The 21,687-nt window shown below is 42.2% G+C and overlaps 1 protein-coding gene across 7 annotated transcripts in view; it reads left to right on the top strand.

Moving 5' to 3' along the window:
- LOC102687746 (neogenin) overlaps nt 1-21,687 on the top strand; it is a 198,150-nt gene that overhangs the window by 170,798 nt on the left and 5,665 nt on the right. For 3 of the 7 annotated variants that reach the window (XM_015343654.2, XM_015343650.2, XM_015343653.2), the window contains exons 15-26: nt 50-244; nt 939-1,034; nt 5,537-5,769; nt 9,210-9,348; nt 9,971-10,078; nt 10,861-11,055; nt 12,188-12,220; nt 13,627-13,692; nt 15,289-15,436; nt 16,291-16,529; nt 19,228-19,320; nt 20,158-20,316. In XM_015343654.2, the coding sequence (XP_015199140.2) occupies nt 50-244; nt 939-1,034; nt 5,537-5,769; nt 9,210-9,348; nt 9,971-10,078; nt 10,861-11,055; nt 12,188-12,220; nt 13,627-13,692; nt 15,289-15,436; nt 16,291-16,529; nt 19,228-19,320; nt 20,158-20,316 (1,704 nt within the window). The remainder of the gene's footprint in view (nt 1-49; nt 245-938; nt 1,035-5,536; nt 5,770-9,209; nt 9,349-9,970; nt 10,079-10,860; nt 11,056-12,187; nt 12,221-13,626; nt 13,693-15,288; nt 15,437-16,290; nt 16,530-19,227; nt 19,321-20,157; nt 20,317-21,687) is intronic. The other 4 variants (XM_015343655.2, XM_015343656.2, XM_015343652.2 and 1 more) reach the window with 3 other exon arrangements.

A 21,687-nucleotide genomic window follows, 5' to 3' on the forward strand; every position in this document is an offset into this window, starting at 1 on the left:
GCACAAACCTGCTTCTGTTTTCAAGCCACCCCATTGATTCTTATTCCAGAGACCCGCGTCCCTGACATCCCCAGCTCTCTGCACGTCCGCCCACTGGTCACCAGTATAGTGGTGAGCTGGACGCCCCCAGAGAACCAGGACATTGTGGTAAGGGGCTATACCATCGGCTATGGAATTGGCAGCCCCCATGCACAGACCATCAAAGTGGACTACAAACAGCGCTACTACACCATCGAGAACCTGGGTGAGAAAGACGGGGGGAGGCATTTATACAGTGCTGGGCTTGGAGAGCAAATGTACAGGTTGAAATTTCTTTGTGTTTTTCTTCAGAATTTAAATAGTTCTCGTAATCCAGATATTACACACCTGGGCCTCTTTTCAGTTACATAATGATTTGACACCAACCCACTGACTTTCTTTAGGAACCACATTGTAAAAGATGACGTGTTCAAATTCAGATTTTAAAAATAAAGATTTTAGAATGTAAGACTTGCGAGACACCAGACACATTGTTGATTTCAAATAAAGCCCCTTTCCTTGATATTACTAAGTACTCAAAGTTGTAAACAGTTACAGACGCTGTCTAATAAAGTTGACTGATTTTTTTATGTTTTACAGAGATGTTCTGCATACAAGAATGTGCTGCATTATTAATGTAGAAATTTCCCTTCACGTAACACAGCTCATGTTCCCACAGGATCACAAGAATGTCAGAACTGAGGCAGCTCTGTAATTAAAGTGGAGGGGGAAAAAATCCATTAACAAAAAATGTGCATAATTGAAGTTTTTTGTAATTCACTTTATTACAGATGAAAAAAAATCAATGACTGCATTTAAATATGTGCTTCTCAGAGATTATTAATTTGAAAAGAGGCCTCGGCGGGGCAGGGTTTTGATTAGCAAAATTATTCGTGTTTTTTTTCTCTTCCTCTGTGCAGACCCCAGTTCCCACTATGTGATCACACTGAAGGCGTTCAACAATATAGGGGAAGGAATTCCTGTGTATGAGAGTGCAGCCACCAGACCTCTCTCAGGTACGGCTCTGCCTGAGAGCAGAACTGCTATAAACTCCCAAGAGAAACATTCCATCCAAGTGAGAAATGCTTTTAAAAATGTCAGTGTTTCTTAGGATTTCATAAAAGAAAGCACTACTCACTAGGCAGTGTTTTCTGGGAGAAGTCCTTCTCTTTTTAACCTGTATGTTGGGTATCTGTTTTTTTTTTTCCTCAAAAGGAAACACCATACCCTTTGAAGCTGAAACAACTTTCACTTAATTGGTTTTTAATTCAGGAGCTCCTGGAATGTGAAAGAAAAAGCTGACCAAAGGCAAAAGCACCCTTCGCCCATGAAGTTTCTTGTTTTTAAGCTTCTTGGTCTCGGTTTCTGGGCAGAGCCTAAGGCAGAGGATGGGATTATCCCCCAGTCCCATGCCCAGGCATTCCTGTGTTATTAGGTGATGATTTTTGGATCAGGCTCTTTTTTCCTTTTATGACAGAAAATCTGCAACTCATCTGGGTTCTTCTGAAGAAATAGAGATATATCTGCTGGATAGAGAACCTCGCAAGACAAAAGCGTTGTCATTGCCTCGAGTTACCTGCCATTCTGGGGCAGATAGTGTGACTGCGAATTCAAATGAACTGTGTTCAGAGAAGCATGGTCCTGTTTGTGTTGGGTAGCAATGTGAAAGAGTCACCTCATGGCACTGAAAGTGATGCGTCCCTCACAAAGGACTCGGTTCCACTGCAAAACACTTTTGCTTTCTTGCTCTGTGCTCAGACTGCTGGAGAATGAGATAATCTGTACCATGAGAGAAAGAGTCTCCAATTGTAAATGAAAGACTATCTGTCATTTACTGCCATTTTGAGACAGATTAGCCTTTTAAAGGACTGAAAGCTTTTTTTTTCCATTTAGCTTTTAACTAATAAAGAGAAATCACTTTATTATTGTAAAGCACTCCACGATGTGTGTTTACGAAGGGCACTATTTATATTTTTAATGAAGGTCTTTAGAGATCTTCTGTAAAATATCTGAAGAGAATGAAGAGAAATCTGTGATACAGGCTTTGTTTCATATATTTTTAAGGGAATCTGCAAGGTTTAGCGTTGCATGATGTTTTTAAATAGAAGACCAATAGATTGCTAGGCAACTAATCTAGAAAACAGTAATACCTAAGAACCCCTTAATTAGATTTTGTTTTGCTGTTTGATTTTTTTAACTTCAGGGTGATTTTCAGCTTTCACCAACATGTAAATAGCTCTTTGAAGTAAATGACTCTAGATGTGTTTGCTGGTAGGGCAGGTGTAATTATTCTTTCAGATGCATTTTCCTTTCCAGTTATTTTTAATCTCTTGGCTATGAATGTGATTTGTCTTAGATGTTTATATTCTACAGTGTACAGTACATTATACTGATGTGGCATTGCTGGTCTTCACTAGATTTAATCGACAAGTTTTATAGTATTGGTAGCAACACTGGGATAAATCCAGTTTTAACAATTTAAAACAAACTTACCCCTTTTGCCATTGAATAACAAGACTGTCTGCTTGCTGGGAAATTCAGTTTCGGCTGGAGAACCAGAAGCAGTTTTGAGCAAGTTTAAAGCGACCTTTGAATATTAAACAGGAGCAGCAAGGAGTCTTTTCAATTGAATGTATAATGTGACAGATAATGTCAGTGCGAACATCCAAACAAATCTTGTGGCAGGGGAAATTCTTTTTTAACAGACGGCCTGTGTACATGCGAAGATATCCCTAAATAATTTCTTCTTCCTGACAAAGTGATTCCAGCACTTCCCCCAGAAGCGAAAACAGACTTGCTTTTGAGTAACTGCCAAGAAGACTCACAGACTGGCCACTTGGGAACTTCCATTGAGCTTGCTGATCTTTTCTCATTTCATAGCCCATCAAATCACATCAGCTCGCTGAAGAAGATCTCTAGTTTGCCAACATTTACACTGTCGGATCAAACTTTTTTTTCAAACGAAGTATTGATGTGTTGTGTTGATCTTAAAAGCTTAAAAGCTTTTTTCAAAAGATCTGCGTTCAGCAGCTCCAGTTTCAGATTCCGTTTGTGAAAAGGCCTGTAAAGTGTTAAGTTTGTAAAGGGTATACATCCTAGAATGTCGTCACTTTCCTTAAGTTTGCAGACATTCGCAAATGCGCCCACAGGATTCCCAGCACAGGTATAGACACTACAGCAGCAGTAACTTTTACTTTCTGATCTATATAGAATGTGTGCTTGCCCTTTCCCGAAGCAGCAGTGACTTGTATCAAGCTCCTGTAGGTTCTGAATCGTCAGTGCTATGCTTGTTGCTTCGAGTACAATTACATTGAGATGTCAGACTTAAACTTCACCCTGCAGACATTGAAATTTGCTGCTAATACCAAAGGATTCAATTTTTAAGCCAAAATCTAGCCTTCATTATGCAGCACAGGGAATTCTTGAAAGCAGATGAAAGCTGTTTGGTTAAATATGAACAAGAACGGCATCTGATCCTGCGCTGAAATAAGAAGTCACTATCTACACATGCAAGCATCAGACTGCATACATACTGAATAAGGGCTATTTGGCTGCCCAGCCAAAGGATTTAATGGCAGAAATGTTGAAACAATTTTCGTGCCATACAAAAGATATGTTTCCATAGCAGAGTGCTTGACTCACCATAGGGCTACACTGTAAATAAACTGCATTTAAGCTTTGAGAATAGAGAATGTGTTGTGAAATAAGGGCAAACGTAAGGACCAAGCAGGTCTTTGTTTGCTGAGCATTTACTGTGAAAAGGCTTTCAGTAGGTCGGTGTTACTGGGAGTAACGCTGTGACCTTGCTAACCCTGTAAAATTTAATGTGTAATATTGGCCTTGTGATGTCGGTAACACTAGTTCACTTTCTCATTGGTGTTTAATGCTGAATATTGAAATCATTTCTGCCTGTAGCTACTTAATTTAAATAGTTTTCTTTAAGATCTGACACATCACATGTTTTACCATTGATAGCCTTTGTATGAAGGATTTGTTTCTAAAACCAAATGCTTTTAGGTCAGAGAATGGTTCTGAGACCCACTGTCCAGCTTCACAGATTGTCTTAGCCTCCCCCCAGATGGTCCAATGACAGCATGTGGTGACATATATTGGACTTTAAACTCTTGGAAAGAAGTCGTTCAACTAGGACGCTTTTAATAACAGTGTGGGTGAAGACACAAGCTCAGCCTTGATCCATTTTCCAGACTGTAATAACCAAAAGGAAAGTTAGTGTGCTCACATAAATTAAAATAGGCAGAAGTTCATCTTCACACCATTGGATTCTGTCACTTAATAATGACAGACAGGAGTCCCAGAATTTTATATCTTCCGTGAATACAAACCATTTCAAAGGCTATATCTTTTTTGTCTTCTCTATCACTTTCTTGGGAGTGATAGAAAGATGATGTGAAGGAGGAATTAGAAAAATATCATTGCAGCCTTTTCTCCTGCAAAAGGCCACTACGGAGAAGACTGAATCACGTCTAAATGTTGAAACCTATGGAAAAGTACTCAAGATCAGTCATAATAATTCCTTACTTTTATAAGAAATAGACTTGTCTGAAAGGAAATGGCCAATTGTATATAGGTACCCTCTGGGACTTCGTTATTTAGCTCTAAATACAATGGCAGTAAAACAGTTGTTGACAGGCTGAATGAGTCTCCTTTTGACACACAGTAGAAGAAAACCAGGGCAGTGGGCACATGTAGGGATATGAGCACAAACTGAATTACATCTGAGTTGCACTTCATTAAAGTTTTACACAAATTCCGGGGGTGTTTTGCTACCAGATGTTTTATTTCGATGAACACAGAAAAGGCAGCTCTGTTTATTTTTTATTAGCTGCTTATATTAAAGTTCTCAAAGCCTTTGGTACTTTAAAAAAAACACGCAGTATTCTCATATGTACACTATAGTAGTTGTTCTGGAATACGTTGTAATCTTATAGTCAGGTTAAGTAAGCTTTAGCTTTTGTTAAAAGAGCATGCCTGCCACTAATTTGTGCTTGAAGAAAGACATGGAATTGTTTATTGAAGATTGATCTTTTTTTGGTTGTTTTGCCTTTTTCTGAAGACAAATGTGTTCTGAACGCACAGGATCTTTCCTATAATAATACAGTTCCATTGTATAGTAATTTAAAAAATGGAAGAAAGGGAAAAGCTTTGAATGTGAATGAAATTCCGGAAGGCTGGGAACATTGTCTCCATCAGCCTGGCTTGTACCTCCTCTAGGCTTAGCGGTAGTGGCCTGCCTGTAGAAAGTCATGTTGATGCTCCTGTAGTGTAGTGCCACTTGGTATTCTGTACTAATAGAATATTCTCTCTCTTTTTCCTCACCCCTCTCCCACCTCCCTGTCATTCCCTTCATCTTAACGCATTAACATGTTTTGTTTTTTTACTCCTCCCTCACTGCTCCTCCTTGTTTTGTTTTTTGGTTTGGTTGCGCTTGCTTTTTACGCCTGACCCACATGTTTTTTTCTTTTCAAATATCATTTGACATTGTTTTAACTGCTCGCAGACCCCATAGACCCCGATGTTGATTTGTACGACCTTTTCAATGCTCCATACACTCCAGTACCAGATCCTTCCCCTATGATGCCGCCTGTCGGAGTGCAGGCCTCCGTTCTGAGCCACGACACCATCAAGGTTACCTGGGCCGACAGCTCGCTGCCCAAGAACCAGAAGATCACCGATGCTCGCTATTACAGCGTGCGCTGGAAGACCAACATACCGGCCAACACCAAATTCAAGGTAATACGTGTGGAAAGGGCCAACAGCCATGTCACCCTGCAGCTCTCAGCTCTCAGCTGGCAGCCCACTGAAGCTCAGCAGCTGTGAGCCTGGTCAGTACCTGGATGGAGACTCCTGGGAAGCTATGCTTGCTGCTGGAAGTGGTGCTAGTGGGACCAGCTGGGGGCGCCCACCCTGCGGTCTGTGTGGGTCCTAAAGCCGAGGTACAGTGGTGGGGACACTATACTGTAGTGGGGGCCGTCTTTCGTATGAGACGTTAAACAGAGATCCTGACTCTCAGGGGTCATTAAAGATCCCCGGGCATCTCCTCGAGAAGAGTGGGGAGTTATCCCGGTGTCCGGGCCTAATTCCCCCCCTCCGCCTTTACCGTGGCCTCCACACTGTCCCCATGTGTGATTGGCCTGCACTGGCCCTGCGATGGACTGGCGTCCTGTCCAGGGTGAACCTGCCTTGCGCTCGCTGCTTGCTGGGTAGGCTCCGGCCTCCCGCGACACCGTGTGGTGGTTTGGCAAATGACACGACGTGTGGAAGTGTAATGTGTGCCGATTGCCCTGGTGGGATTCGATTTGGGCCACTCAGGGGCTCACAGCATGCACTGTGCCACTCCCTAGTGTGACGTCTCTTCTGAAACTGGCTCGTGGCCAGGCATGAGTCCTGTTTCATATGGGTTCAGTCAGCTCTACGACATGACTTTTAGGTAGATAGATCGATAGATCACTTTATTGGCCATATTCTATTTCTAGTATTAGGAATTTGTCTTCGCATGCCCCAGCTTGCTCTCCATGAGACACAGAGACAAGGAGAGAAGCTGGGGGGTCAGAGCGCAGGTTCAGCCATTTATACGGCACCTCTGGAGCAGCTGGGGTTCAGGGCCTTGCTCAGGGGCCCAACGGAGTAGGATTCCTCTGCCGGCCGCAGGATACGAACCAGCAACCTTCCAGCCACAGGCACAGATCATGAGCCACAGAGCGTCCTTCCCCAATGCAGTATTGCACTTCCCCTTGGTATCACATGGAGGGCTGCAAATAAGATATTGGAGGGAATGAGGTAGAGGGCAAGCCTGTTGAAAGAGGCAGTAAGTGACAGTAGAAAGCACCGCAGGGCTGATAATTTCAGCAGAGATCAGCAAGGCTGAGACAATGCCACAAAAGGCCAACAAACAGCCCAGGACAGCTCACCTGGAGAAACCCCCCACTCTCTCCCCTGGGCTGAGGGCTGACTTCCACCGAAACTGTAAAGTTTATTAAAGCCGAGTGTGGTCCAAAAAATGACGCAGAAGATGAGTGTTTATACATTTCTCCTTAATTTGTTTCTGAGGAATAAGGAGGTGTCCAAATAAAACTGCCACAGTACAGCTGAACAGGCTTTTTACTCTTTTTGCAGAAACTGTTTAGATTGAGGCCACAGTGAACATGGATAGGAAATGTAACCATTTAAGATACATCAGCTTACACTGTGTGCTGGAAAATATGGGAGTTTTGAGAATCCAGCCTGTCTTGCCAAATAATATTTTAGTAATGCTTCTTTTTAAATGGTTAAAGGACAGCCCCAAGCTAATTAGAGCTTCTTGGTAATGTGGAACATTTTATAATAAAATCTTCAAACTGACCTGTTACCAAAGCCCTTTAAATTCCAGATGCTTTCTGAGGTGCATGCTAATGCCTTTTTCCCCTGTGCTGCATAACATGCGAAGCGCCAGTTTTTATTTGTAACTATGTCCTGAAATTTAAGTTTAGGGGGCAGAATCCAATTAATTTAAAAGTGTTTCACTGACTCAAGGCACATAGGAAATACATCACTGAGGTATGTGTACATTAGCAAGAAAGGATTTGATGAACAGATATTTATAAATTATTCAACAAGGACATTGTGCATTGGATAAAAATGCAATTACATCAGACTGTTAGAATCCTAATCACATATATTAGTCAACTCCAGCTGTAAAATGAATTTGAAAGTCCTGTCTTAGGAAGAAGTGTTATTTCAGTCTGACAGGCCTCATACTGGCAACCCCACTTAGGAAGGTTTCTCTCTGTCTGCATCGATGAAAGTGGCATCCATAATTTCAAGCACTCAGTCATAAGAGCTGTAGAATACTGAAGGAAATTAATGTAAGAAATAAGTTGTACTGGCAAAGGTGAATGTTAGTATTTAGCTTTCTGCATTTATAATCGGGTCATGCAGAACTTTTTGACATTTCAGGTTTTTTCTCAAAGGTTGTCTTTCAGTAGTAAACAACAATCAGCTTCTTAAAGTTAACAGACCACCAAGATTTTACGTTTTGAAGAAGCAGTCAGACGTTCCCCAGAAAAAGATAGAAAATACTTGTTTTTGCCGCCTCTTTGATGGAGCTGCGATGTGAAATGCAGAGTAATCTTTGCTTTAAAGGAATAGTTTCCCTGTGCCGTTTAAAAACTTGACAACAGCTTCCCATTTCAATATCGCTCCGTCATAAATAAGCCAAATCAAACACATTGCATTTCTAACGCCCCAGGTGTTCGGTGAGACCAGAATTTGACCCTTATAACATCATACACCGTTGTACATCAGCTAGACATGAGGAGACGCCTTTGAAATTCCTGCACTTCAGATTTTATTAACCTGTGTTGGACCGCGTACAGCCCACACCAAGTTACATTCTCCTCAGATCTTCAGTCAGCTGAACTGTGGTCATGTCTGCACCCTGTGCATTGATGTCAGGTTTTCGCTATTGCTGGTTGTGCTTGCCTGGTTGAGGTAGAATTCCATGGCCTCTCCTGCCGAGACCTGTAAATGACCTGGAGCAGACTTTTCAAGTAAAGATCAGTTAGAGTGAGAAGCTGCAGAGATCGTTTTTGTACATTTTTGGTGCGCATTTCTATTTCCCGTAGAGAAGCTGCTTGGGCTGGCTAAAGACTGCTGATGCATTGTCTCCTGTTCGGTTTTCACTTGAGGTGGGCGCCCTCTAGTGGCTGAAATGGGGAACTGATCTAGAGGTCCCTGAGCAGAACGTGCAGCTGAACCTACAGAGAAACCAGTCACTGGACACTGATGTTACCATGAAAGTGGAATTTAATAACATTAACACAAAACTCCAGAACAAAACTCTCATTTCGTATCACTTTATAGCTATAGATTGCTTCAGATTTTCTTTATCCCTTAATAATCCCTTATATCCAATGAATATAACATTTGTCTTTTGTAATAGGTATTGGTGATTTTACTGCATCTTTATTTTAAAGACATTCTATTTCCACTGGCTCTTTAGAATTTGTTTTCTGTTTAATATCTATATCATTATTGAAAAAAATTATAATCAGATATAATTTTAGAAGGGGTATTTGTTTGAGTGAAGCAGTGTGCCTGAGCTCCTTTTTTTGTATCTACAAAGGTACTTCTATTTCATGTCATTTTATTTTTTCCAATTTTTTTGTTTAATGCAAAAATTCCATTTTTTTCAGACTGCAAACACCACCAACCTCAGCTATATGGTCACAGGCCTGAAGCCCAACACGCTTTATGAGTTTTCAGTAAAAGTCACGAAAGGCAGGAGAACAAGCACATGGAGTATGACTGCTCATGGAACCACCTTTGAGACTAGTAAGCAATCTGAGGTTTCCTTTGCATTTTCAGTGATGACCATTTCTTGTGTAATTCAGTCTTTGTTGTAGTCAACAGCCCGTACTGTATAAGCTACTATCTTATATTAATGTCAAGATCAGGTGTACTTTTAAAAGGGAACAAAAGGGCTTATAGTTTATCTCTGTACACATGGTTTCTGAAAAAATAATTTTACATTTTGCAGTCACTTGACTAATTCCTTTACTTTTCTATGGGCATTGCTTGAATTTGTCATTAGCCAATTGCAACTACCTGAGCCGACAAAAGAACCTAAAATGCCTCTTTGAAGATAGACTAGCTGAGATGTTGAAGAGTTGTGTAAGCCGGAAGGAAAAAGGTTTCCCTTTGGACTTCAGAAAACTCGATGGAGCAGTTGCACATTTCCCCTGCTCATTGCCACACTTCTCTGAAGTCTTTACAGAGGATTGTTCTAAAATACAGAGCTTGGGAACTAACAATCTTGGGCTGAAATAAGAGGGTTACGCATATCCTAAAAGTAAGAAATTAAAGAGTAGAGAAATGCATATAAAAAATAAGGAAGTAAAAAAATCTTGTTGTTTCATGTCCCTTTTCTGACCCATATTGCCTTTCTTCTCTGCAGTTCCCAGCTCTCCCCCCAAAGATGTGACTGTGGTCAGCAAGGAAGGCAGGCCAAGGACTATCATTGTCAACTGGCAGCCTCCTTCTGAAGCCAATGGAAAAATCACAGGTACTGTTGAGTCCAGAGAGAGCAGCCAGTGTCCTCAGTGGAAGAACCACTCTTAGACTGATATTAAATGCAGTGTAGTGAACCCAAGGTTGATGGCTCTTATTACTGACAGGCTTGTTCACATGTTAAGATCAGCCTATGTCTTAATTTGAACCTTTGTTTACTCATTTCTTGTGCAATGAAGGTCTTCTTAATTATAATTCCCTGCATTCAGTCTGTTTTATTGTCATCTGATGTCGTCCATATATAGAAATAGTTTGATTAATCAAAAGTGACATAACATCTGGCCACCAGTAGCTCATGTTTGTGGAAGGAGTTGTCCAGGACTGTAATGTGAAAACTAAAACAAATCACTAATGAGATTGACATGTCACTGACTAAAAAATTACTTTTAATTACCTTTTAGTTGGAACATATACTCGGCAAGAGCATTTATACTTTTAAATAAAGCATGCATGTTGCATTAACGCTACTGCAGAAGGTGGTTTGGAAAACCAAGCTGATGTGTGAATAAATAAACAGGTCCTTAAAATTGTTTAGCTGACAGGTGCAAAACAAAGAAAAACACAGGCTGCAGCCAAACTGAGCTTGACTGACGTTTTTGCTGAGAGTCCCATTCTTCGGCGAGGGTCTTCTGCAGCCGTCCCATCGCAATGAGAAACTCACCCCCAGATGAGAAACTGTGACTTGGAGGATAATTACGTCCTTAACTGAGCTAGCAGCCGCGCAACAGTCAGAGCTGGGATTTCATGGCCGTGTTTTTTTTCCCCCCAATATTTCAGGCTACATCATTTATTACAGCACGGAGGTGAACGCTGAGGTGCACGACTGGGTGATTGAGCCTGTGGTGGGGAACAGGCTGACGCACCAGATCCAGGATTTAACCCTCGACACGCCGTACTACTTCAAAATCCAGGCCCGCAATTCCAAGGGAATGGGGCCCATGTCTGAGGCCGTACAGTTCAGGACTCCCAAAGGTATCCCTGCAGGAGAATGATTGGTTGGGATCGGCTGTGTGTTAGGGAAAAAGCCAAATGTAGCATTTGAGGACTGAGAGAGAACGCTGGCACTGGACTGCTGCACTCGTGGATCCTTGTGCATGCCTTTCTGTCACCAGAGGAATGCGCGTTAGTGGAGCCACACAGTGCATACCTGCTGCTTCTGTGAGTGCGGTCGCCTAGGCAGCAGCATGCTGTTTGAACAGCACTTGGACTGCACCACCCAACAGGATGAGATTAGGAATATTTGATCATTCATTTGATTATTGATAGTTCATCTGATGAGACATGGGTTTTAAACTGCAGCATGTCAGAATCAACAAATGATTTTTTTCCGCACTCGTTCACACAGTGGCATGCCAGCTGTGCTTTGGCAGTATTTACTACTGCTTCTTGTTGCGTCTGTTACTTACAATCCAAAGAAGTGGAAACTTACAGGGAACTTTAGCTTTGGGTAATGTATTCCAGTGAATTTATATCTAATTGGAGCAACATGGAAACAGACTTGAAATTGTGCAACCAGACACGACCTGTAATTTGTGTGTCGTAACTATAAAAAAAATATTAGCTTTAATCTTCATGTTTTTACAAGTAGAGTTTGTTTTGGATTAGTATGGTGCATTTGGACTGATACAAGGTGTTCAGTGGAGAAGCCCGCAGCAGTTCTGATATTTATCCCCCTATTAACTTGTAGTAGCTTTGTGTTTAAAGCTGTTTTAATGAGCTGTTATTGCTCACTGGAGGGATCTATGGTTTTTCTGGAATCCAACTATTTGCCTCTGCATTTGAAAAGAATCCAGAGATTATTCAAAAGCACACTGTTTTGTTATAAAGTAGGATGGGATGCAGAAGAAACAGTGTGATTTAGTTGTGCCCCAGATCCTGCTGTCATGTTCAGCTCCGGTTGTCTTTTTTCACTTTGCTTTAAGCAGTTTTTCAGCTCATGAGCCATCAGAGACAGTTTGTGAGACTGAAGGAGGCCATTCAAAAGTTTCTCTGTTGCCATATTAGCTTTTTTCTTCAAAGCCCTGCCTCGCTTCCTCCCTGCTTTTCCCCTCTAACTGAACTGCTTTGTATTTTCTCTCCCTGCTTTTTGTGCTTGACCTGTTAGCTGAATCTTCTGACAAAATGGCTAATGACCAAGGTAATGTTACCTTTCTTCTGTTCCTTCATCTCCCAGTCTTCACATTTCTTTCCGATTTCCTTCCCTTTGTCATTTTCTGTTTGTTTCCAAGCAACCACAGCTGTCCTCCTCATTTGCAGGCAAAAATTCCAACCTCATCCAAACAAAAAAGGGGGGGGGACATTCTGATTCGGCTCAAGATTCCCAGCTGGCTAGAGGAGATAAGGAAATGTGGCAAATCTGGTCCTTTGAAGTTAGTTTGCGCTTAGACTCCTGTTACCATGTGGTGTGAATGTGAAATATGTTGAGCAGCCAGCTTCTGAAAACCCAGAGAAGACAGTTGATCTCTTCTGGGTTTCACTGACCCTGTTCTAGCAGAGAAATCAAGACCCGCAAGATGTGGTGTTAGTACTTTGAGTTTGTAGAAAAGCTCTCATAAATAAAATTGTGTTCTTGTTATTCTTTCTGCTATAGTACTACCACTGCTGCTAGTCATTGTAGGCTCCGGTTTGAAAACTTGTAAGGTTCTTACTACTGATTGGCTGATTTTATGTGCTAAAGCTTTACTTGAAACTTTGTTTAATGTTGCATATTATATATATTCTCTCACATTGACTCAAAACTGAGCCATGGAAAATGCAGGTTTAAGATATGAGTGTTATGGAGGATAACAGTACATGTATAGGCTGGAGAATGGCAGAGTTCATTCTTGTCAGGGTATTTAAAAAAACTAGGTTAGGGTTTTACACCTCTCTGGGCCTCAGAGACCCTGCTTCGTGTCTCTCTTCCATTTTTCTATTGTCTCGTCTTTGTCACGTTTTAGTATTTGCTCTCTTAACATTTGTGATGTGTGATTCAAAGCATGTCGTGCTTCTGGACGAGCGCTCTAAAAACAGCATAGACGTCTTGTTAGTTTATCAGGGAGACTTCCACTCCTCAGCATCACTTAGCCAGAGTGCAGCACCTGGACAAGAGCACTGCCTTGCACTGGCAAAAAAAAAATGTATGAAGGAGGTGAAGTCATCTAGCTACTTCATAATGATAATTATGATTCATATCATATGACATTATGAGAATAAGATTTTTAGGAGAAGAAAAAAAACACCTGTAGGGTGAGATTACTTTCAGCCCAGTGCATCTGTACCCAACATTCTGGCTATAGGATGTTAATTTGAAGATTAAAAAAAAAACATATGTGAATTTCTCATTTCTGATGCTGAAATGCCAGCTTTTCCCCAGAAAGGAGAATAACTTCTCGCTCTGCATCTGTCTTCTATCACTGGGCTGTTCTCTCGTCACTCATCTAATAAATTCACTTCAAACATATTTAGAGGGGCAGCATACAGTATGTATTGTTTATCTCCAGGTGAATCCTTTTTGTGTTTGTGGACTCTTTTTAACCGTGTTTCCTGTGTTTGTGTATCCAGCCAGTTCCCCAGTAAAGCCAGGTGGGCGACCCACTTCTCCAGACCATGGTGTGGGCTCCCCACACGGTAATGTACTCCTTTACTTCTGCCATTCCTGTAGCTCTTCAATCCACCAGTTCATAGCCAGCGTTCTTACAGAAACGACAGACTTTTTGCATCTTCACTCCGTTCCGGTTTAGCAAATCAAATATTGTAGCTGTGGATTGTTTTACACTACATCTCCATTCTCTTGAAAAAAATATTCTTGATGCGTCTCTTTCAACATTTGGCAAAATGCACAACCACGTACGACGGTACTGTTTCAGAAGCTGCAGTACTGAAAAGGGAGTTCGACTCTGGGATTAGTGATGGGTATCAGCCATAAATCACACTTAAGAGGTGGAAAGAGTCAGCAATTGAAAAATATTCAACAGAAAGCAGCTCATCTCACATCAACTGGAAGGTTTTTCTTAAGCATTTTTAAATATTATGTATTGTGAACTCATTCAGCCTCAAGTGGGTTTACTCTGCAATTGATTTTTTTAACCTGCTGTACAGCTTGACTATATTGTTGGATGTTCTCCCAATAGTGCGATCTCTTTAATGAGTCATGTATTGGCTGTTTTTGTAATAAGCAGATTGTTTTTGTTTTCCCACCTCTTAGGCTTTGTTATAGATCGATTTATTTCTCCGAAATGCTTTCCCTGTACAGAGGTGGAAGTGTTTGCAGGCTTTGCTCTGTTATGTAATGTAGTTCATTGTGTTCAAATAGTTCCTGTTCTCTTGGCTGGGTTTGCACATGTGACATCAGTTTAAATATATACTGTATGTATACCCATCTACACCAAGACAACACCTGTCTTTTGGAGAATGAGACTGTTCCCTTCACAGGAGCAATAAGGCACGTCTCTGGCCTGCTGGTGGGTTCTTCACACTACCTTTTTAAGGGCTGAGTGTTGTCATTCTTACAATCTCCACTTGCTTCTGGTGGGCAGGGATAAGCCGTAAACCATTTAGAAACCACAGAACTAAGTATTAAAAATCTTAATGAAGATCCCGAAATCCTGAAACCAGTTGTTACTTGTTCATTTTCTTGCTATGCCTTTAATTTCCCAAAGGACAGAAAATGAAAAAGAAAAAAGCAGAAGGGAAATAGCAGGACGCAAGGCGAAGACTTTGTCACTGTGGCTGCTTCATGCTTTAATTCTATAACAAGTATTTAATAGCGCTTTTGCATGTCATGGTAAATTGTTCACATCTGTGCAAGGACATTGGAATAGTGGCACTGTAACATTAGAACAGGTTTGGCAAAGCTCCGCATCTGCACAAAAACTGTCCTGTGTCTAGGGTCATGGTAGTCACATGGCAGTCTTTATTCTAACATGGCTGGAGTCAGTCTCTTCTCTGACTCTGAGTCGCTGTGGAAGCATGAATAATGGCTTCATAACATCTACAGTACGTATCTTCATCTTCATACTCTGTGTTATGAGATAAAATAAGATAAAATCTGTAGATAAGTTTCACCTTTTTGGTTTTATGCTGGCATTTTAAATATGGGAGAAGCTCCCTTTCCACAGCCAAGAGAAGTACAGTAAGCCATTTCTGAATCTGTGAATGAGTTGGAGTAGTTCCGTAAGGGATCCCCACGCTGTTGTGTGACCACACTTTCTTCCTGTGCTCCAGGAAAGACGGGTTTCTCCGGGAGCCCGACGTCCTCCCTGGACAGCAGCATCCTGCTGATCATCATCATCTCTGTGGGAGCTTTCACCATCATCATTGTGGTTGTGGTGGCCGTCATCTGCACCCGCCGCACCACTTCCCAGCAAAAGAAGTAGGTGTCCAACACAACCCCGAAAACCCATCTGAGCTCCCCCTCTCTCCGCTCTGTTGCTGGTTTCTTGGAGGTCTCCAACCAAACCTGCACCTGAAAATGTGACAGGGCTGGAGACTGAGCTGGTGTCTCATGTGCTCTGGAATGGTTGACATTAAAGGGGAGCTGCAGTCCTCGTTTCTCAGACTGGTTACTACAGTACATCTTGGTAACAAAATAAATGAATTGATGGCATTGCAAACACCATGGTTTGTGCAAATTGTGACGTGAAGCGGCCCTTCCTGCTCGCTAGTCACTGTGATGTAATGCGATTTATAAAGGAGAATAAGACAGCTTGTGCAGCAGATGCTTCATGGCAGAAATGTTCCAATATGATCTGCATGCAGAGTTAATAAGTAAGTAGTATTTGTCGGAAAACCACCTCGGAGGTCGAGAGCGATATATCTATTGGATTAAAAGAGATGTATTCACAAGCCTGCATGTTTACAATGTAATAGGGCCGCTCCACGTCACCGGAGGTTTTGTTGCCTCGTTCTGAATCGTGGCCAATGACAGCAGTATGGTGCTGTACATACCTGGAAATTTCATTTATTTTGTGTGGTTTTTACAAGTTGCTGGGTACGTCTTACTTTTGTTTTGGTTTGAAATGCACTCATCAATGACGATTCTTTCGAACCCCGAAATAGGAAAATGGGGTTGCTGCTCCCCCTTCAGAACGCTATCATGACGGACACCTGGTGTGATTTTGTGGTACCCTGATTTTGGAGATGTTTGGTCCTTGCTCAGCCTCGGGGTGTGGAGTGCAGCTCGGTTTGCCTCCTCCTGAACCCGGTGGCTTTCTCTACGCTCGGCAGGAAGCGGGCGGCCTGCAAGTCGGCCAATGGCTCCCACAAGTACAAGGGCAATTCCAAGGACCTGAAGCCCCCGGACCTGTGGATCCACCACGAGCGGCTGGAGCTGAAGCCCATCGACAAGTCGCCCGAGCCCAACCCGGTCATGACCGACACGCCCATCCCCCGCACCTCTCAGGACATCACCCCCGTCGACAGCGCCGCGGACAACACCATCCACCAGCGCCGCAGCTCCTGCCGCGGTGAGGTCTCCCTGCCGACATCGCTCCCACAGCGGCGCGCCCCTGCGTCACACTGCTCTTTCTGTTTCTCAGGGGGACAAGTCAAGACACTGCCTTGTTTTCTTTGACCTCTGCCAGGGGGAAGTGTTGGTCAGGAGGGGTTCTCTCGTGGCTTAACCAGCCATCCAGGGGTTGCGGCCATACAGTGCCAGATTTCCCATTTGGCACTGTGGGCACAGTGCCCAGGGCCTGCGAAATGTTTAGGGAAACACTAGTGACTAACAGAAAACGAGTTGAAACAAAACAATACGATAGGTGCTCCAAATCAATAGCCACACGCTCTCTAGCGGCTGTTCTAGACACTAGAAGTGTGGTAGTGATGGTCACTCGACTCGCTCCGTCAATCAGGTGGTTTAGCATTGGGATAGTTTAAAGTGCGTCACGTCAATCGACGTCATTCAATTGGCGTTTACGCCTCTTTTTGCGCATGTCGGAGTGAAAGTGCCTGGGGCCAACGAACACCAAAGTCCGGCTCTGCAGCCATAGCCCAAGTTAATCAACAGCAGACATTTGCACAGACTGTGTGGGCGTAAGATAGGAAAACCTTTGCAGTTTCTGTTTCTTTCCTGTGTAAACGAGTATGATTGTGACTCCGGCTTAGGACAGATCCTAGGAAACCCTACGGTGTTATTGGTCGGGGGTCTTTGGCTTCGAAGACCCTTGGTTTAGAATGTTTTAGCACTGTTTTGTAAGGATTGCCGTTTGCAGCGCTGGGGCCCAGGGTTCGATTCCCGGGTCGCTGTCTGTGTGGAGTTTGCATGTTCTCCCCGTGTACACATGGCTTTGCTCCGGGTGCTCCGGTTTCCTCCCAGACTCCCAAGACATACTGATAGATTAATTGGCGTCTGGTACAATTAGTCCTGCTGTGTGTGTCAGTGTGTGCCCTGTGAGAGACTGGAGTCCTGCCCAGGGTATATCCTGTCAAGATGAGCTTGGGCTCCCCTGTGGCCCTGCATTAGATCAAGTGTTTAGAAGATGGATGGATGACTTATTTACTAACTGAAGCAGCTGATGCAAAGCAGCCTGAAAAATGAATTCTGTTCAATTTTGACATAAACTCTGCGTTTAGCCATCATAACACCCCTAAGCCCTGCGATCTATTTAAAATCTTAAAGCAGTAATATTAATAACTTCTACTCCATTTCTTTATACTTTGCATTCATAAATACAAGATTTCTGGTATCATTTTCAGAACAATGATAGAATATTTTACAGTATTGAAGGTATATTGACAGTATACCTGCTTCAAGCAGTTTTGCATGTTCTGTAGTCATTGTATTTTAATTCCAGTTCGTTCACATTATACTGTGCCCAAATCCCATAATTTGTGTTTTTGACAATCCTCGCCAAAAAATAACATTTATAAAATTAAATATTTGGTATTTGGTATTGGTAACGCAATGAAGTGTTGTACCTGATTGACAGCTAGGAAAGGCACTGGTGATTGGAAAAATATTTGAAATATATTAGATATTTGAGTCTGCTTGGAAGATCATGTTAGGAGAAATAGATTTGGTAATGCTTATGTCAGAATTCCATTGGTAATGGGTTTTGAAGTATATACAGTGTAACCATATTAACTGAGGTTTGGCATTGAGATACGCAGTATTGTACATTCTTCACATAAATTCTGATCTTGAGTATTCCTTCAGTAACAATGTGCAGGCCAATTTATGATTCCTCATTGCTTTGTCAAAGACGTAGTTCTTTACCGCCCTCTAGAGTGAGGAAGAACACTGTAAAGATGTACTGTACGTGGAGCTCTGCCTCCAGAGCAGACCAATCAACCCATTTTGAAATTAACTGAGAATGGGGATTTTGGCAAGATGAGTGAAACAGAAGCACTTATTGAAAATTAGTTTTTTACAAAGTCGAGCTTTGCAAATGTAAAAAAAAAATCATTAAAACAAGAAAAAAAATCAAACATGAATGCCTTGGACAATAGGAAATCTGTAAACTTAATTTCAGCCAGTGGAGGAAAGGAAGTCTTGTAAAACCAATGTATGTTAAGTGATTGCCTTAGATGTGTAGCAAATTAAATATAAACAGATATAGACAGTACCCCAGGTAATGTTATACATTAAACTCGTTACAATCTTCATAACATGTTTAACACACTTGACATAGGGGTCAACAGCTACCAGTGTGGATGAGGGTTGCTGTATTGGTAGTGACAGTGAGGTTAATTGAGCAAAGAACACTGAGAAGAAAAGTCTGTAGTCCCTTATTTACACTGTAGCGAGCTAGTTGTATCTGAGGTATCGTCAGCATTTTCAATAGGAAATACATAAGAAAACACAAGGTTATGATGGGAAGACTGTAGTGTCTGTTAAAACCTACGATATATAATACAGCATGTGGTAATGTTTTTAGACCAGGCATTCCCTGTCCTGTCTGATGAAGGTAAGATCTGTCCTGATTAATCTAATTTAGAGAATCTGAGCAGCTTTGTAAGGGACCCACAATATCACAAAGGAAGTTATTTTGGGTTCAGAGATCTACTTGGCTGGCAAAGCCATGTAACAGGATTACGAAACAGAAAGCACATCTCGTCCTCTACAAACAGTGGTGGTTTAAGCACAGGGGTGAATTTTAAGCTGTAGGGGCCCCCGTCTGACATCCGGCTGACAGGGTGGTCGCTGTTTTGTATGCCTTGCAGGGCACGAGTCAGAAGACAGCATGTCAACACTGGCAGGGAGACGGGGGATGAGACCCAAAATGATGATGCCCTTTGACGCCCAGCCTCCACAGCGTAAGTCCAGCTGCCCACCCTGGGGTCTCATTGAGCTGCTGGTCCCACACTGCATTCAGGGAGTGTTTAACCTTCCTGTGCTCTATGTGCTGTGAATGTGAGGCGAGTCGGTGGTTGTAAAGTATGTCCCCGCACCGCAAACCAAAACTCAGGAGAATTTGGCACAATTTTAACACCTTCAAGGGTCATCGTTTGTCTGTGCTTTTCTTTCTCATTTTTGTAATTTAAAAACAGCAGAGCAAATAAGAGAAGGCTGCTCTCCTAGGACACATATTATTTCACTGCACTATAATCTACACATTTTTCATTGCCTTGGAATTGCCTAGTATTGATTTTCTACCCACCTGCACATTTCCATTGGCAGTGGAACAATTTAGAGTGCAATTTGGATTTAACTGAAAGCCTCTTCACTGAAAATTGGTCAATGCATCACGAGGCCAATCGGCCCCGATTACAGCACTGCGGTGTTTTACTTATCATAACTTCGAAACTTGTAGTTCCATTTTGATCCAGCTGCTGAACAAACCTCTGCGCCCATGACTTTTGAATCCTTTTCAGGGGCTGCCTTATGAGGGGAAAAAATGGCTCATTTCCACCTAGAATTTCAAAAACCTGCCCCAGAGGAAAAACATGGCGGCAGTACTGCATGGTAGTCAAGTTTGTAGAACTGAGAAAAGACGAGAACTGTGTGGTGGCCTTCTTTGATCATACCCTGATATAGTTCTGATGCTTTCTGCTGTACCCAGCGTCCGGCTTTACTGACCCTGTCCTGTCTCGCTCCCAAGTGTGTGTGTTCCTTCTGTAAATGGCGTCTCTCTCTGTTGTGTTCATTCACAGCTGTGATTAGTGCTCACCCCATCCATTCCCTCGATAACCATCACCATCATTATCACTCCGGCAGCCTGGCCTCCCCGACTCGCAGCCATCTTCACCATCAGATCAACCCGCGGCCTCTCGCCACTCCCATCTCCCACGTAGACAGGGCCCACTCCGCAGGTGAGGCTGCCAGTCTGCGCGGGGGATTCTGGGAGAGAGTCTGAGCACCTGTGAATACCAGCTACTGTGGCAGCCACCGTATAGGAAGTCCCAATCAGGCTGCCCAGGCAGCATGAACCATCTTGTTCTGTATTAAAAAAAAAAAAGAAATTGCAGAACAATATTGAGCCTCTTATTGAAGTGTATGGGTAGTCTCACACCAGATCCCAAAATAAAAACAATACCATGGGAGTCCACGCACAATATTTTGCACCGAATAAAAAAAATCTTTGTTCCAAATCACCATACAATATGGACATCCGTGAGTATCTGGTTAATCGTCAGGTATCTTAGGCTGATTGTGGAAATGCCCTTTGAGAGATTTAGTCCCTCTGCCGCTCCTTGACTGCTCAGCTCTCATCTTCGTGCCTCAGTGGGGCTTTTAGCAACGCTGCTCAGTTCTGTTTGTTTCCACCGTGAATGGTCAGTCCTGTTCATTATGTTTTTAAATACATTCGTTTTTTTTCCCCCTATATCATATGTTAGTTGATGCACTACTGAATTTCAGGAGCATTTGATAAGAACTGACGATTCCTATAAAAATGTTTCATTTGCCTTCTTTGTTAAATGATGGTATCTAATTATTTATTATAGTATTATATTTTTAGAGTAATGCAATGTGAATATTTTAAAATGTTGTGGTTAAGGCTTTCATTGAAATAGGTTTCTGTAATCATTGTTTACTTCAGGACATTGTCCATATAAATAAAAAACATTAAAATAGATCAAACTAAATAAATATATGCATGTGTGTAGCTTATGAAACATGTTCTAATGAGGCCGGCACAGTGAGCATGGAGTAGGAGACGTTCTATATATTTCTAAACGGATATATAGCTTTCAGTTTAATTAAAAGATTTGTGCAAAAAAACATTTCTTCTGAAATCTTTTCAGTAAGAACTTGTCTAACTTAGACCACTGTGCATTTAAACATGATCGCAAGAGGAGCTGCTAGAGGAAATCAATGTAGATTGAAAAGCACTGCAGTCAGCTGTACATTAATTCTTTAATTTTGCTGAAACAAGCATGCTTGTTATCTGTTCAAGTTGGTTGCCAGGTTCCCTGTTTTAACAGGCTTTCAGTTTTTGTTTTTCCTCCATTGGCTCTGCGATACTCTGCTTGTATTTGGAAACAAACACTTTTCTTTCCACATGGCCAGTCAACCCTGACAGAGACGAGTTTCCCATTTCTCATCCTCTGCCATGAAAGATGTGTTAGCTTGACAGGCGATATTGCCTCACGCACCTTCTAAAGTGCAGTTAAATGGGTTGGCCGTTTGTTTTTCATTTCCACTACAAATAACTAATGGTGAGACAGCTCTCGTTGAATCAC

Source organism: Lepisosteus oculatus, chromosome 5 (assembly GCF_040954835.1).
Source record: "Lepisosteus oculatus isolate fLepOcu1 chromosome 5, fLepOcu1.hap2, whole genome shotgun sequence".
In the NCBI taxonomy this organism is placed as follows: domain Eukaryota; kingdom Metazoa; phylum Chordata; class Actinopteri; order Semionotiformes; family Lepisosteidae; genus Lepisosteus; species Lepisosteus oculatus.